Genomic DNA, 18,151 nt, shown 5'->3' on the forward strand with positions numbered 1-18,151 from the left:
TCGTTAGCTCCGCCTCGTGGAATCGGCACGTTGCTTCTCATTGGGTGCGTGCGGGGGGGTTACCGGCTCCGCCCTTGACGAGGAGCTGACAAGGAGCCCCTTCGTGGTAACCCCGTGGAGCGCATGGTCCGGAGCGTCGTTGTTGTTGTAATTGTTGTTGTAGTTGTAATTGTAGTTGTAGTTGTAGTTGTTGTTGTTGTTGTTGTTTGGGGAAGAAGATGGAAGGAGGTATGGGAAAGGTCCTAAACTCACCACTGGTGCCATATAATCACATTCTGGTGCAACGAAGAGTCATAATTAATGGAAACGAGTCCTTAACTGACATAGACTAAGAATAACTAGCAAGATGTCCGAAAGTTGTCTACGTGTGATGCGGTGGACCTGGGCACGACATTTAATGGGGGAAAAAGGGGAAGGTCGGCTCTACTGATTGTTGTTTACAGACAATGGGACTAGGGAATGGGGGATTGGGGATAGTTGGGGAGTATTGGGGAAATAGGGGAATATTTACAAGCGGATATGGAGGCCAAATTCCATATTCGCAACATTGCACCCTTCTCTACCCTCGGGGCGTCCCGACCCGATAAATTTTTACCTACTTTAGTGTGGCACGCAATGTAGTTCCCTCTACTATTAACTCTACCCTGAGTGCGACAGTTTTACAGATATTCACAAATGAGTAAATATGTCCCCCTGCGACGTTGCACCCTTCTCCTCACAGAAACACACCCACAGGATAACCGAATCCGGAAAGAATCCTCAAACTAAACATACAGCCGGTAGGGAGCATTATTTACACAAGACTACGCTGATATTTACACTACGATCCAGGACCTGTTTTTGGAGGAACACATGCAGATGTTATGCATAGAGAGAGCACGCATGCTAGCATCGATACACCAACCCACGAGTGCTCTGTGGCCTACGGCCTTTAATAATGTGCAGAGCACCCCTTCCAAGCATCAAGCACCACCCCATCACACAGTGAGCACCATCCGGTGCACCAATAAAGTGTCTATAAATCACCGGTGGTGTCGCAGCCGGCCGATGTTCTGCCGCTGGTCTTGCCTTCGTGTGGTGCACTTGGCCTTCTTGCCTCTTTCAAAAAATAAAGAAAGGCGCCAACCGCGTCCATTTCTATATTGTGGCCTTCAGTGGTGTCAACTAAAAGTGGTTCACCTGCATGGCATAGGTGCCACGTTGACCCATAGGTCCATCCATGGGTGGTGCTTGGCCGCAAAAGAGCTGCGGTCCATGGTGGGTGGCCACAAACATTGCGGTCCATATGGTGTATCGATCCAAGCAGCAAGCAGCGAAAGTGCAGGCCCACAACTGCGTAGCCAGCACCTCTCTCTCCTCTCTCTCTACCCCAAAGCCAGATCCTCGGAGGTGGGAGACAAAAGAAAAGACAAGTGAGTAAGGTGGTAAGGGCGCAAAAGTGCACGCAATGTAAGGTAATGCACACTGGGGGCACATGGGAACCAGGTGAGACAGGTACGTTCCTACCGTACGCCCCCCCCCCCCCCCACCAGGTAACCTACATGCCCCCCCCCTTACCCCTTACTGTATCCACAAAACACAACACTACCCATAAACATCTACTTTACCAATCAACAAACGTCCCTACTGTCTTCCCCGTTCCTCCCATAAACCAAATTCGTCTTCTCTCCCTCCTAACCAATCAAATTTGCCATTTTCAACTCAACATCATAATTTGCCATCTCCAACTCAACATCATAATTTGCCATTACCAATTCATCATCAGTCCCTCCTAGGGAGGGAGAGATGGAATCACCCCAATGTCTCATCCACGTCGTGATGCGTCTCACAATCCACACAGCAATTTCATTTCCTGCAACAAAACAAAGAAAACACAGGTGTGGAGTCATCATCATCACCACAGGTAAGTGGCTGCGTATGGTGCGACAGGTTCATCAATCCTAACTATTTCCTAAATGACTTTATCAACTTTACACTACCCGGGGTCTTTCTCCGGCCAAACCATTGGCCCTCTTACACTATGGGTTCTAAAAACCAATTCCCATTGGCCAAACTGTGGTGCTCTTCAATTTGGGGTCTCACTCCCCCGATTCATCTCCCGGTGCCCTCGCACAATTTCTGGGCCGCGGCGTGTACCTCTCCCAGTGGGTCTACCCACCTGCACACCTCCACCACTGCAGTTGCCTCCGAGCTTACCTGCTCCTTACCCTAACCTAACTACCTGGGGAAGGCCCTCTGGCACTCTCCCCACTCGGTGCCCTCTCTGGCACTGGGCTACCCGGGTCCGTCCTCCGGATCCTCGGGCCCCATCCACAACTCTACCGGCTCCCAGAGCCCACCTGCGGCCTCACCTGGCCGACATCCTCACAGTGGTGGAGTGCCCAACCAACTACACACACTAACAGGCTACACGCCCAGCCATTTCCACAACACTAATGCACCCATTCACAACACCATTCTGCAACCGCACCACAGATGCCAATATCCAACCACAATTTACCTGTACCCTCTACCTAACACTTACACTACCCGCCCCGGGTATCCGTGATGGGGTCCACTCTTCCCCCATCCACACCTTCGCACCATGCACACCACTCCGTACCACTTACTCCAACTCTCTCCACACACCTGTACCTGCACACCTGTGCTCTCACACCTGGTGCCACCTGCACCCTTCTCTCCCCAAGCGCATTCGCGCTGATCCACACACTCACTACTCATACACTGCTCCACACACCTGTCTAGTTGCACACCTGTGCAATCACACCTGTCCATCCTCACACACACACGGCATCATCTCATCTAACTACTCCCTTCTGAAACTTGCGCTTCCCAGTCGTCCCTTTAAACTATTGCGCTCCCACGTCATTATCATCCATACTAATCTACCTGCGTCCCCACTACAGGTATCAGTCACTATCTAACCTTAACGTCACCTAATGTCATCTCCGCTAGATCCCTACAATATAACCTAACCCACCCGGGCTAGTTTTCACTGCCATACACCCCATAATCTATTGCTCCTTTGCCCCCACCTGTGAGGGATGGTGGATTTGCCATCCCACCACATCGGGGGTCTCTCACTACCAATTTTGCACATCAAATTTCAACAAATTAAAAATTTGCCAATCACTGCCCATCATCTGCCAATCAATACTGCCAATCCCTTGCCAATCATCAAATTTTGTTTTTCTCTAATTTTGGGTCCAAAACACTAACCTCATCACCCAGTCGACTCACTAATACCTCTCGGTGCGCCAATCCCTGTCCAAAGCCCGGCTTCGTAAAGCCAAGCAATGGATGCTGGTTGTTTTGTGCCAGCGGCTGGATGCGTCCGGCACTCGGTGCAGGGACGGGGGCTTACCCGGGCCGAGATCCCACGCATCACCTCGGCGTGGAGCCATCCAATGTCCCGATCTCGACCTGCCGGCACGTCTCAACAAAACGTGGTCGCCATAACGACCCTTCCTATCGGGCTGCCCGCTCCGCCTAGTGGAGCACGGACGCGGCCGTTCAAAGCGAGGCCCAGCACGCACCGAGGGCCCGATTCGGCTATAAGTCGTTCTAAACTCTATCCCGTCTAACGTCGATGCTTCACCTGGACGCTTACACCCCGCAGCCCGTTCCTTGCTCACACATCCAGCCGTGCCCATGCTCCTCGTACCTTTCCTTACACACCCAGGTACACCCATTCCACTCACAGCCTTGGTCACACACCTGACCACCGAACACTTTGGCACACATTCGTTGCTCGCACACCTCACCAATACACCGCTTCGCACCCCCTCCTCGGTCACCTCCTCTGTGACAATCACAGGTGTGCTCTCATTCGCACACCCAACCACGTGCCTCACCACCAACTCCAGCGTGCATTCCCACTCACGCTCTACCATTCCAGGTGTGCATCCTTCCATCCCAGGTGTACATCCTCGCTCACCTGTCACAACAAACTCACGCTCCATGTCACTCTCACTACTTTCACCTCCATTCCTGACAGCGCACTCACCCTTACTCTTGACAGCGCACTCTTTCCCCATGCACCTGTCCGTCACACACCTTTCTCGCGCACACTCTCCCGTCACACCCTCTGTAACACTCACCACAGGTGTGCATTCTTCCTTGCCTTTGACAGCGCACTCTTTCCCCATGCACCTGTCCGTCACACACCTTCCTCGCGCACACTCTCCCGTCACACCCTCTGTAACACTCACCACAGGTGTGCATTCTTCCTTGCCTTTGACAGCGCACTCTTTCCCCATGCACCTGTCCGTCACACACCTTCCTCGCACACACTCTCCCGTCACACCCTCTGTAACACTCACCACAGGTGTGCATTCTTCCTTGCCTTTGACAGCGCACTCTTTCCCCATGCACCTGTCCGTCACACACCTTCCTCGCGCACACTCTCCCGTCACACCCTCTGTAACACTCACCACAGCACGCTTCCATGTGCTCCCTCGCACACGCGCTACGACCGACTCACTCTCGCCAGCACCCTCACTCCTTGGCACGCACTTTTTCCTCACACACCCCTGAGTCGGACTTTCTTGCACACCTCCTCTTTCGCACACCAGACCTGTCGCACACTTCACCCACGGCCTCTCACGAACACCCGGGTCCATCTCGACCCCCAAGCTTCTTAAATCCCCTGGCGCATCATACGCACGACCATATTGGTCACCACTTACACCGGGTCCTCTTCCTCTTCGCTTCTCCTCCATCACCTGCGAATCCCTCATCCGGTTAATGAGCACATCATCACGATCCAAACACAGACTTTGGACCAATTCTTTTATCTCCTCTTTTATCTCTTTCTTATCCCCTCTCCGTCGCTTCTTAATTTCGCTCATCCCTTCTTCCACTTCTTCTAATTTGTGCTTCACCTCTTTTATTCCCCGGTACGTCTCCTCAAGCTCATCCTCTAAGGCTACCTTGACCGTTTCCAGGTGCGTCCTCACCTGCCGGTCCTTCGTCTCCATTACCTCTATCACCTCGTCCAACCTCGTTGTCAGTCCCTCACGTACCATCTGACATTCCCTCTTCGTCGCTACCAAGTCATTTTTTAGGTCATTTTGTGTCGCTTTTAAACCTCCTAATACCGCAGTGTTCCTTTGAACCTGCTCCGTTAGTCCTTTTTGTCCCTCCGTCAGCTGTTCCACCTCCTGCGTCAGGTCCTCTATGCCCCCTTGTAACTTTACAGTCCCCTTTCTCACCTCCTTCTCCATGTGCTCCTTACAGTGCCTCACCTCCTCGCGCACTCCTCCGACCTCCTCACTCACTCCTCTTCTGATCTCTTCTCCCATCACTTGCATCTCCTGCCCAGATGCCACCCTCATCTGCTCTATTTCCTCCCTGTGCGCATCCAGTTTGGTTTCTACCCCCATTCTGACCCCCTCTATCTGCTGCTCCATTTGTTTAACTTCCCTTTCCGCTTGGTCCCTCATGTCCCTCAATTTGCCTTCCATGGTGTTTTCTAACCCCTCTAACCCTTTTTGCATCCCTTCCATTTGATTCTCTTGAGCAGCCATTCTGTTTTCTACCCCCATTAACCCCTCCTGTATTTCCCCTAATCTATCGTCTAATTTCCCAAATTTCATGTCTAATCCCTTAAAATTATTGTCTAATCCTTCTATTCTACTCCCTAACCCTCCGATCTGGGCCCCCATCCTTTGTTCTAACCGTTGGCTATTGGCCCCCATGTCCTCCCTCAATTTCTCGCTATTGGACCCCATGTCCTCCCTCAATTTCTCGCTATTGGACCCCATCTTTTGTTCTAACCGTTCGCTATTGGGCCCCATCTTTTGTTCTAACCGTTCGCTATTGGCCCCCATCTTTTGTTCTAACCGTTCGCTATTCTGGGCCATAAGGGCCTTCATTTGTATGAAAAACAAGTTCAAATCCACCGGCGGCGCTGCCACGGTCGCAGGCGCGGTGATCAGCGAGGCGCCATTTTGCGCTCCCGCAATGTCGGGCACAACGACGCTATTTTGTGCGTCTGCTACCCTCGCTGCTTCGCTCTCCTCCTGTCCCTCATGTCCCTCAATTTGGTCCTGGACCGACCCTGCCTCACTCTCCCCTACCGGACCCCAGCTGTCTTGGTCTGCCATAGCGCGACTTTCAAAATTCGGGTTTTTATACAACAAAACAAATTTCGGCCGTTATAATTTCGTCGAGCGCAGTAAACGCGCTCTGAATCGATTCTCCCTCCCTGGTTTGGGCCTAACAACGCGCGGGAAACGCGCTCCGAATCGATTCTAATTGTTACAAATTTGGGCCTAATAAATTTAGTCCCGGGTTCGAATTCCACTCCTCGACACCAATTGTTACAGACGTGGCTTAGATGTTATTTACCGAGCGGTTTTGGTATGACCACGTCTGCACAAGTTACCCGATTATACTCGAACGTTGACTAATCGCGCTACGCTAGGTCAATAAAGGCAATAAAGGAAAAGGACACACGGCTGGGTTTCAAATGACACGACACCCAGGGTTCAGTTCTCAAGACCTCCGGAGGAGGTTATATTAAGGCGGAAGGTTAGATTACAACTACAAGAGGTACAGCATAGAAAGACAAGCACTTAGACACACTCTTATATTATTCCCAACAGACGACAGATAAACGGGACAAAAGGCTGACTCACACGGGGATTGATGGCAAGGAAAGGCAGAATCGATGGCTCCAGGTGCACCTGGGCTCAAAGGTCAGAATCGACTCGGTCCGGTCCAGAGATGCGGGAAGGTCACAGCGCTCGGAGATGGGGACTTGTCTGCTCAGGCTGGGGGCGCATCTCACGTCACGTCCGCTACGTGGCCGCGTATATCCGGCGGGGAGTGACACGCCCTCGGCTCGTTAGCTCCGCCTTGTGGAATCGGCACGTTGCTTCTCATTGGGTGCGTGCGGGGGGGTTACCGGCTCCGCCCTTGACGAGGAGCTGACAAGGAGCCCCTTCGTGGTAACCCCGTGGAGCGCATGGTCCGGAGCGTCGTTGTTGTTGTAATTGTTGTTGTAGTTGTAATTGTAGTTGTAGTTGTTGTTGTTGTTGTTGTTTGGGGAAGAAGATGGAAGGAGGTATGGGAAAGGTCCTAAACTCACCACTGGTGCCATATAATCACATTCTGGTGCAACGAAGAGTCATAATTAATGGAAACGAGTCCTTAACTGACATAGACTAAGAATAACTAGCAAGATGTCCGAAAGTTGTCTACGTGTGATGCGGTGGACCTGGGCACGACATTTAATGGGGGAAAAAGGGGAAGGTCGGCTCTACTGATTGTTGTTTACAGACAATGGGACTAGGGAATGGGGGATTGGGGATAGTTGGGGAGTATTGGGGAAATAGGGGAATATTTACAAGCGGATATGGAGGCCAAATTCCATATTCGCAACAATACTATTGCTGTCTCTCCAACTGATAAAGCAACTCTTTTTGGTTCTCTTTTCTGCTCAAATTCCACTCTGGATGACTAACATTCCATCTCCATCTGACGCACCCCTCACCAAACCTATGCCCCTCCCTATAATCTATTTTCATGCAGTCAAAAAAGTACTTCTGTCTCTGGACACAAGCATGGCGTATGGACAAGATGGCATTCCTCCTCGTGTCTTGATGGAGTGTGCCACAGAACTTGCACCCGTGCTTGCTCGTTTATTTCATTTTTGTTTAAAAACCCAAACTTTTCCTCTTTCCTGAAAACATGCCTTAGTTCAGTTCAGCCTATTTTAAAGGGTGGTCGATCAAACCCTTCCAACTATCGCCCTAATGTTCTGACTTCTACTATTTCCAAAGTCTTTGAATGTCTTCTCAATTTAACCATTTCCTCAAGCATCTTGAATCTCAGTCTTCTATCTGACCATCAATATGGCTTTCGCAAGGCAAGATCTACCGGTGATATCCTTTCTTACATTATGAATGTCTGGGCCTCTTCTCTGAGAGACTTTGTGGAATCCTTTGTTGTCAGCCTTGAAATCTCAAAAGCCTTTGATAGAATTTGGCATCGGGATCTGATATCCATGCTTCCCTCTTTCGGCTCTGCTCTCTCATATCGAGCTTTCTCTCCGACAGCTCTCTCTCCATAATTATTGATGGTTCAACATCTCCCTCCTTCCCTATCAACAGCAGTGCCCCTCAGGGTTCCGTCCTGTCTCCAACACTCTTTCTTCTTTTTATCAATGACCTTCTTTCTTCAACAAATAACCAAATGCACTCGTATGCTGATGACTCAACATTACATTATTCTATGTTTATCTTATCTGCCCCCATCTTCCCTCACTCGATCTACATCTTGTTTCATCACAGCCGCCTCATTAAATTCGGATTTGGACAAGATTTCCCAGTAGGGCAAATGCAATGAGGTTAAGTTTTATTTTTCTAACACTCAATGTCTTCCCATCGCTGTCTCGAAAGCTCCTCTCAACTCTCCAATCTCCTTTGAAAACACCACAATTACACCATGTGATACAATAAACCTACTAGGTATTACCCTAACATCAAATTTATCCTGAAATCCACACATTACGCAAATAGCTGTCTACCTCAAAGAAACGAGGAGTCCTGTTCAGATGTCGAAGATTGTTCTCCTTGAAACAGTTGCTTCAACAATATGAAACGATTGGCTCATCCTTGTATAGAGTACCGCTCTCACATCTGGGGAGGCTGTAGCTCCACATACTTACTGAACAGAAATGAATCCAAAGTAACTCAAATTCTGACCTTAAAACTCGACCCGCTTAGCGAGACCACAGAATACTCAACAAGCCACTACATCGCATGATTATTGTGTTGCCATTGGCAACTCAAGGATAGGCCGTTATGATGTTTGTTTCTTCCCGTCCACTGCCAAACTCTGGAACTCTTTACCTTCCCATGTCTTTCCAAAAACTTACGACCGTCCCCTTTGCAAAAAGCAGATTTTTTTTAACATCCTAAAAAACTCAGACTATTCTCTCTTTCTTCACTTTTTTTATCAATGCAGCTCTTTTATTTAAGGCCTGGTCTTGATGAAGACTGTATAGTCCGTGACTGGAGCCTTCAACATGAAAAAAAGAAAATGCTCACAATAAAACAATCACTCAATATACAATATCACAAGCACAATGAAATGTCAAATAAAAACGGACAATATTGGAATGATACAATCATTCAACCTCACCCCTTATAAAGGAAAAAAAAAGAGGAGAACAATTACTCACATTCACCCTCCTCTGCCTCCACTTGACCAAAAAAACTAAGCCTTCTCTCACATAACATAACCATACACATGATGACCATTAATAGACTGTTAAATACCAGTCATAAATAGCAATAAAAGTGCAAATAAATTGCATCACACCCCTTTCCCTGTCCCTACCATTCAGTAACAACCAACAATCAAAACAGTAGCACATCACAAAAAATGTCAACAGAAAACCGCTGTGTAAGTAGAAATGGAGTTGGACGTGGAAATGACAGCCCAAGGAAAAAAACGATTCCTAAAGCAATTTGTCCAACACATGAGCGACATGTGTCGCAAGAGGTGACTAACAGGGTTGGCGGCAGGAAGGGCATCCGGCCATAAAACATTGCTTCAAAAAGGGGACCACGGTGCCCGAAAAAGGCCAACCCCCACTCTGCGGGGAAAAATGGCCTCTAAAGGTGGTATATGAGCGACCGATATCAACTTCCAGATGGCAAAAGCTGAAACAGGACATTGGCTGGATGTGAGGCATCGATCCACGATCTATTCACGATCTATTCACAGTACACTTTGCATAAATTAAAGCCAAAGAGGGTAACTCACATCCACCAATCCTACCAGCAGGGCAGTGCGCACAACCCTCTGGTGTCTAAACCTCTGATGCTGGGTGTAGCTGCAATACCACACACACATAGAAAGTCAAAACACTTTCTATAATGGTGTGATAAAACTGGATGAGACCTCCTTGCGAAGGTCAAACTTCTTTCGTCAGCGCAGGAAGTAGAGGCGTTGCGGGGCTCTCCTGATAATATTTGTTTTGTGGTCCCAGCTTAAACCACTGGAAATGGTTGTACCTCGAAGTTTAAAGAAGTAAACAATTACAATAACTTCACCATTGATGCCAAGAGGTTGGACTGAACTTTTCGTCATATGAAAGAAAGTTAACAACTGTCCTTAGTATTTGCACTATTCAGCTCGAGGTTGTTGTGTTTGCACCAAGGCACAAGCCCATTAACTTCCTGAAGGTATTCTGACTCCTCAGAATTTTCATCATCGGCAAACTTCACGAGCTGCACAAACTCGAGATTAGACACCCAATCATTGGTGAAAACACGCACCATGGTGGAGCAGAAGTATCCGAGACTGAAGACAATGGTCTTGGACAACTTATGGTTTAATTTTACTGTTTGTGATCAGTTAAGAAGAAAATCCAAAATCCAAAAGCAAATTGAGGCCAAGGAACTAAAGTTTCTGAGGAACAATGGTATTTAAAGCATTTCATTTAATAACAAACACCATAAAACCCAGTAAACTGCATCAAAAGAAAAGGAAAACCTGGTAGTACCGGGCTGCACACGTCCACACCATTATGATTGCAATCACTGCATTTTAACTGGTTTACAAAGTCAGTGTGAGTAAAATAAGTGATCACATTCAGTATCACTTGGTGCATGAGAACCAGCCAAGGCAATTTTACTTCCATCCCCTTCCCAAATGCATTTGTATCCATCAAAAAGAGCTGACATGCATGGATGTCTCAAAACACAGAAATAGACAAAATTAAACCACCCCACACCTCTTAAAAGGGGGGAGCTATAGTCCCCAAAAAACGAGATGACATTTATGGACATAGTGGATGATATACAAATAGAGTTAGCCAAAATGTGAGGAGCAACGATGGCCTGATCCAAACACAAAGCCAGAGCAGAAATTAGTTTCTCAACAGAATGTACTCGTACAAACCAAACAGAGTCTATGTACCGTATTCAATGTCCTGATGAATTCTCTCCTTGTCTGGGCAGTCCATGATGTGATGCTGCATTTCAGGCTTTGGCAGCACATGACGAGCGTTGAACGGACAGGTACCCATCTCACGAGCAATCAAGGGAAAGTTCTTGGGCAAGGGGAACAGACATAAAAAAAAAACAAGCAGAGTCAAACGACAGCACACTACACTTACGACATGTGCAAGATTAATAAACCCGATTTAAAAGGAAGACATACGTGAAGTCTGATGACAGTAAAGATGGGGTCGGTATTTAGAGGACTAGGGCGTGCCCGTACTATATATATATCTAAAATTATATCCCCCCCCCCTCTATTTACATGAAATGGTTTGGTCCATTCGCAAAGCCAAAGCGAACGGCTTGCGAGTACGGTGACAATCCCCCCCCCCCCCCTCTATTTACATGAAATGGTTTGGTCCATTCGCAAAGCCAAAGCGAACGGCTTGCGGAGTTTGGTAAATAAATCGCCATAGCTCGGTAACTACTTCTCCGATTAATATGAAACCTTGAAAAGGCACATCCTCAGGTCCCCAGCAATATACCTGGCAAGTTTCAAGTATATCGGACCCGTGGTTGTCGAGAAACAGCGGTCACAGACAAACACACAGACACACACACATACACACACACATACACACACACATACACACACACATACACACAGAGATTACTGGAATTATAGATAGATGAGTAAAATGATAGTTCGCGGGATAGGGCTTAAAGAAAGTATAAAAGCTTCCGAAGTACCAGGTTTATATCACAATACTCAAATGTGCTATTTGGGGTCTGTCTGTCTTTCTGACAATGTTTGACTGTGATACATTCGGCCGTTACTTATCCAATCTCAACCAAACTTGACAGGAGGACAAAGGATTACACAACGAAGGTTGTTGCAAATTCATTTGACCCCTCCCCAAGGGGGTTTTCCCCACCAATGGGGTTTCATGTTGAGGTGTATATCCATGCTAAGTTAGCTTTATCATGGCGTTTTTCCAAGGCTGCTTCTAACAAAAGTATAATATTAATGTTATTAAAAAACAATATTAATACTAATAATATCCTACCTCCTCAAGGAGAAACAAACAAACACCGTGTTAACATGTACAAAATGGCGTATCATGCCGTTTCCATGGGAGCACCACTGATCTCTACAACCACTGGATAGCGCATTGGCTGATCGATCTGACGCCAAACGTACGAACCGGCCGCCATCTTAACCACTCGCATTGATTCTCCAAGAAAGCTCGCGTTAACACTCCTGCCAATACATATATAATTTTGATTCGTTATTACTACTAGTACCGACTGCAAAGCCGCAATGAGCCGGCGAAGCCAAAGCCTCTTGCCACTATTTTACCCATCAGTAGGTTAGGTAGTTGGTAGTAGGTAGGTGTAGTAGGTACCGTACCTGGTAAGACTTGGTAAAAGAGAAGAGCAGATAGTCCTCCCCAATACCTACATACAATAAATGTCACAAGAAGCTTAAGGAAGTAACAATACGATGTGCTAGCTTAAGGCCTATTTTAAGAAATTTTAACTGGGCTTAACATACGTTTTCACAGTATGTGTGTAGTCTTCTAACTTCAGTCGCTGTCAGGACTGGTTCTCTCCGGGCACTGCGGCTTCCTCCACCAGAAGTTAGCTTGCAGTAAGATCAGTGCCGACAGATCAGACGATAGCGCCGTTTCAATGGCAATGTGTGACTGTCGTTATTCAAACCGAGCTTTCTTTCTTTATGTAAACTGCTTATACCGGTAGGTGCAGGACAACATCATAAATCAGACAAACCTACTGAGCATGGGAGCATGGGATTGAAACCTAATTCGGCTTTTCAGGTCTACCACTAAAGAAGAGAAAAATTTCGAAAATGGCCCAGAGTGGTTTACTTTCCAATTACGTTTCGTGAGAACATTGTTTTTTATCGGGAAAAGAAGGTGATAGACGCTGATAGTGACCTGTAAGTACTCTTGAACATCCTCAACACATATATGCTGGTGCGAGCACTCAAAGGTCTTTACACGCTTTAGAGAAATTTAGCAGTGTACAGTTAAAGTGTCGACTTAAACTGGTAATTGAAACAAGTGTAGATTGTAACCTGGTGAATCAGCAGGAGTCACATGACACTTTCTCAGGAATTAGCTTGGGTACCCAAGACTTGGGTACATTTATGTCGTGGTTAAGCATAAACGTCGTCCTTCATGCCACATCTGATAGGTCGGTGTGGCGATGAAGAATGGAGGCGAAACATTGTTCCTCGTTTTGGCTTTGACCGAGTGACATGGCGTTTTGCAGAATCGAGTCGAAAAACACGTTGTTCAAGTGCTCGTACTTTTTCGCTGTGCAGTAAGCGAGTGACTTGATACGTTTCACAGTGCCCAAAGCAATGACGATTTAGCTTAGGAAATTTGAGCATATGATGAGAACTATTTCGAGCAGCATATGCTTACGCACGATTCGGTTGTTTTGCACCAACCTCGTTCCCGGCGCCGCAGAGGCAGACGACGCCCTGGTAAGATGTCCTGTGTCGAGGGCGCTGATTGGCTGACCTAAGCTGATCGCTGATTGGTCAGCTCACAAAATTTCGAAAATTCAGACCTAAAATGACACAATTTGCATTCTGGATGAGATTAAAATTGATAAAATTTACTTCTTGATTAATTCGGTGAATTCCGTCTCAACTTCGGATATTTCCGGCCGTGAAAAACTATCCGTATTTCTAAACTAAATATGTAAACCGCTTATAGCCGTATTTCTGGCCATGAAAAACTATCCCATACAGCCGCGAGATTTCTAAAAAATAATTCTTCATCAATGTTAGAATATTTGATGCCGTTTTCACCCTCCGAAACGCGTAATAAGCTTTAAAAAAATATTTGTTCAAATGCTCGAATCTCATTGGTTCTGGTGTTTGATGACGATTTTCATTGAAGATAACGAGGTTGGTCTTAACGTATTTGAATTACTAATTAGAGGTTCATTTTTTTTTTTTTTTTTTTTGTATACAAGATCGAGGCTCGTGAAAGAGAATGTGAATCAAAGAACGACGGGTGAAACAAACTCCTATTGAACTCTTTCGCAATTGTTTTATGCAAACTTCCGCATCCGGTCGATGGCGGCCACCATTGAGTGATTTCATTTTAGAAATATTTTTGCAAATGCTCGACTCTCATTGGGTCCGGTGTTTGGTGACGCGTTTCGTTGAAGGTAACCAGGCCCGTACGGGCCGATGTTGGTCTTAAAGTATTTTAATAATACATTGGAGGTGCATAAGATTGTGAATCAAACAATGACGGGTGAAAGAAACTCCTAATGAACGTTTTAAATTTGTTATGCATACTTCCGCCTCCGCAAGATGGCGGCCTCCACTGCGCTTCGGAATTCTCGAGCCAAGGCATAATCAGGTTTTCAACATAATACGTACGCGTTCATTGACAACACCGGCTTCGCCGGCTATAAATGGACTCAAGATGCCTTCATGTGCTGCGGTCAACTGTACAAATAGGCAGTTCAAGGGTTGCAATCCAACATTTAATCTGTAAATGTTACTGTAATAGTTACTGTAAATGAGACTGTTTAGAGTTAATAGCGTGCAACACATGAACGAGTTAAATGTTTGTACAGACCCATGTGTAGATTCCCTTGTTAGTTGCTGTGTAAAAAAGTTCTATATTTTAGATTTACATTACAATCTAACTTTTAGTTAGGCTACTTTAAAACAAATAGCTTGCAAAACCACAGATTTGTATGGAGCTAAGTATGAATTATTACTTAATTGTAAGTGAAGAATAAAAATCTGTAAAAAAAAAAAGCACAAAATTACGGTGTAAAACTGTAATCAGATCTAGATCTGATTACAGTTTTACACAAATCACAATGTGACTAGATCTAGAGTCTCGACTCTAGATCTAGTCACATTGTCATTGAAGAGTCTGGACTCGGAGCTCAAGCAATACTGCCACGACATGACTGTAAAGTATGTTGTATGTACATGCATGTAGTTTATTCCTTAAAGGCTAAAGGGCTAAGGCAGTTCCCTTGTTATGATTTATAATTTCTGAAAGGAATACTTAGAGAATAATTAAATTTACTAAATAAAATTGCATATCAATTGTATGTTGACAGCTGTATAACAGATATGTACATACATTGTAGAACCAGTAACATTCATATGCATATGGATGTGGTAAAGAAGCCTAATCATTTGTGGCCATATTTGCTGGAATAAGTCGGTATAATACATAGAAATTATTTTTATGTTACCCTTTGTTTTGTCATATAGATTTCCTTGGAGGAGTCGATCTGTTCTGCAGATATGGATGGTAAACATGCATGTGCTCACCACTGCTGGCATTCGCTACCCCTCACCACGGCATGTGCTCGCTTTTTTAAATTACTTTTATTCAGCAAAGAAAACAAATTACCATTCAATAAGAACTGTTAGTGGATGCCATTACTGATCTCGTCTGCAAAATGCTGCAACATTAATAGCATTGTTTTGTTTTGAAGAAGGAAGCAAATGATTGGGACTTGGTGTAGTGGGGGACATTTTTTTGATGATTAAACAAGTTGATGTTGATGTAGGCCTCTATTACGAGAATACAATTTGAAACTATAGTATAAGGGATTTGATATAAAGTCCAGATCTGAAGGAAAGTAGCGAGCTTAGTTGGGAATTGCATACAAATTACGTGTTGTTCACTCCCTGACTCCTGACGCGTCCGCATACAATGCGAGTGGTTAAGATGGCCGACCTGTGTGTGCGGCAGCGTCAGTTGTGTGTGTTACGTTCAGTGGGCGATGCGCTATCCAGTGGTTGTAGAGATCAGTGGGGAGCACCTCCACAAGGGGTAAAAATATTATAAACCACAAACTCATTTCATTACCTTTTTAAACAGTCGCTAATGCTGTTTAACACGAAACTGAAAGGAATTTGGAGAAATCCTAACATCTGTGAGGAAAATTTTACTTACAGAACTGAGTGAGGATCTACTGTAATCTATATACCCCACGAGGGTTAATAACATGACCCTTACTGTCGCTAACACGGTGTTTTTCATGGCGTTTTTCCAAGGCCACTTAACTGACTGGTAATAATACCCGTCTTGATTATTCTGCTTTCAAATTTAAAAAAACTATTTAATGGAACCATGACTGGTATAACTGACACATTCAGACCTCAGATACGCAACAGGTACCACAGTACATTCCTTCAGCAAAATTAATCATACTACAATCGAGAAGCATCTGTGTGTGTGTGTGTTGTCGTATTTGACTTTGATGTAAATGCAATATCAATACCATGGGCCCATCCTCGGAAGCTTGGCAATTAGGGAGAGGGTGGTTGGGGAGGGGGGGGTGGGTGGTTGGGGGAGGGGAAGGGGTGAGTTTTGCCAGCAGGGCTGGGGGAGGGGGTGGGTGGGATGAGGAAGGCAGAGTTTTGGCAGCCGGTGGACCACCAGAGGCCAAGGTTTCCCAGAGGGTGCGGGGGGAGGGAGGAAGTTTTCCAGGGGATGCGGGGAAACCAGGGGAGGAGGCTTGCCAGGGGATGCTGGGGAAGGGGACAAGGTTAGCCAGGGGTGCGGGGGAATGGGAGGAGGTTTGCATGGGGCTGTGGGGGAAAGGGGCGGGGGTTTGCCAAGGGGTGCAGGGGAAGGAGAGGACGTTTACCGGGGGGTGCGGGGAGGGGACGAGGTGTGCCAGGTGTGCGGGCAAGGGGACAAGGTTTGTCAGGTGTGTAGGGTCCTGCAGTACGTCCATCCCACTCCTGCAGTCCGTCCCCCCTACTCCTGCAGTCCGTCCACCCCACTCCTGCAGTCCGTCCCCCCCCCCCCCCCCACTCCTGCAGTCCGTCCACCCCCCCACTCCTGCAGTCCGTCCCCCGACCCCACTCATGCAGTCCGTCCCCCCACTCCTGCAGTCGTCCCCCCCACTCCTGCAGTCGTCCCCCCCACTCCTGCAGTCGTCCCCCCCACTCCTGCAGTCGTCGTCCCCCCCCCCCCCCACTCCTGCAGTCGTCCTCCCCACTCCTGCAGTAATCCCCCCCACTCCTGCAGTCTGCCCCCCCCCACTCCTGCATTTGTCCCCCCCACTCCTGCAGTCCACCCCCCACTCCTGCAGTCCACCCCCCACTCCTGCAGTCCGCCCCCCACTCCTGCAGTCTGCCCCCCCCCACTCCTGCATTTGTCCCCCCCACACCTGCAGTCGCCCCCCCCCCCCCACTCCTGCAGTCGTCCCCCACACTCCTGCAGTCCCCCCCCCCACTCCTGCAGTCGTCCCCCCCACTCCTGCAGTCGTCACCCCCCACTCCTGCAGTCATCACCCCCAACTCCTGCAGTCATCACCCCCCACTCCTGCAGTCGTCACCCCCCACTCCTGCAGTCGTCCTCCCCACTCCTGCAGTCATCCTCCCCACTCCTGCAGTCGTCCTCCCCACTCCTGCAGTCGTCCTCCCCACTCCTGCAGTCATCCCCCCCCCCCACTCCTGCATTTGTCCCCCCCCCCACTCCTGCAGTCGCCCCCCACTCCTGCAGTCGCCCCCCCCCCACTCCTGCAGTCGCCCCCCCCCCCCACTCATGCAGTCATCGTCCCCACTCCTGCAGTCATCGTCCCCATTCCTGCAGTCGCCCCCCCACTCCTGCAGTCGCCCCCCACTCCTGCAGTCGCCCCCCCCCCCACTCCTGCAGTCGCCCCCCCACTCCTGCAGTCGTCGGCAGTCGTCCCCCCCACTCCTGCAGTCGTCCCCCCCACTCCTGCAGTCGCCCCCCCCCCCACTCCTGCAGTCGTCGTCCCCCCACTCCTGCAGTCGTCGTCCCCCCACTCCTGCAGTCGTCGTCCCCCCACTCCTGCAGTCGTCGTCCCCACTCCGACCCTGAATGTCATGAACAAACTTTAGTCCATCAAGAGTGATGCGATGAAGGTTGTAGTCGAGTTTCATCGAAATCATGTGTAGTCTTAGAGATGTTCCGAGTGTTCACGTGCAGCCGGAGCGACAGCCGACATCATTTTTTTTTGCGATGCGATCAAAGATAGCCAACTGGCGGCCATTTTACTTTTAGTTGTAAAAAACCCCGATGTTGAACACCATCCTCAACCATTTCTCGGACATGCATTTACTGATCTTGTTCAATCTTGTCATACAGATAAGGAATGAAAGCTTACATATTAAGCGCGTCATTTTTTTTCGAGATCAG

General features: G+C 47.7%; 2 protein-coding genes across 2 annotated transcripts in view; both read right to left on the bottom strand.

Annotated features, from left to right (window-relative positions):
* LOC137432990 (chitotriosidase-1) overlaps positions 1 to 18,151 on the bottom strand; it is a 337,722-nt gene that overhangs the window by 98,536 nt on the left and 221,035 nt on the right. The gene's annotated exons all lie outside the window — the stretch shown is intronic.
* The window catches only part of LOC137432182 (gametocyte-specific factor 1-like), a 107,056-nt gene that overhangs the window by 88,406 nt on the left and 499 nt on the right, over positions 1 to 18,151 (bottom strand). The window contains exon 2 of the mRNA XM_068123886.2: positions 10,936 to 11,068. Coding sequence (XP_067979987.2) covers positions 10,936 to 11,068 — 133 coding nt within the window. The remainder of the gene's footprint in view (positions 1 to 10,935; positions 11,069 to 18,151) is intronic.

Source organism: Myxine glutinosa, chromosome 8 (genome assembly GCF_964187855.1).
Source record: "Myxine glutinosa chromosome 8, kmMyxGlut1.1, whole genome shotgun sequence".
In the NCBI taxonomy this organism is placed as follows: domain Eukaryota; kingdom Metazoa; phylum Chordata; class Myxini; order Myxiniformes; family Myxinidae; genus Myxine; species Myxine glutinosa.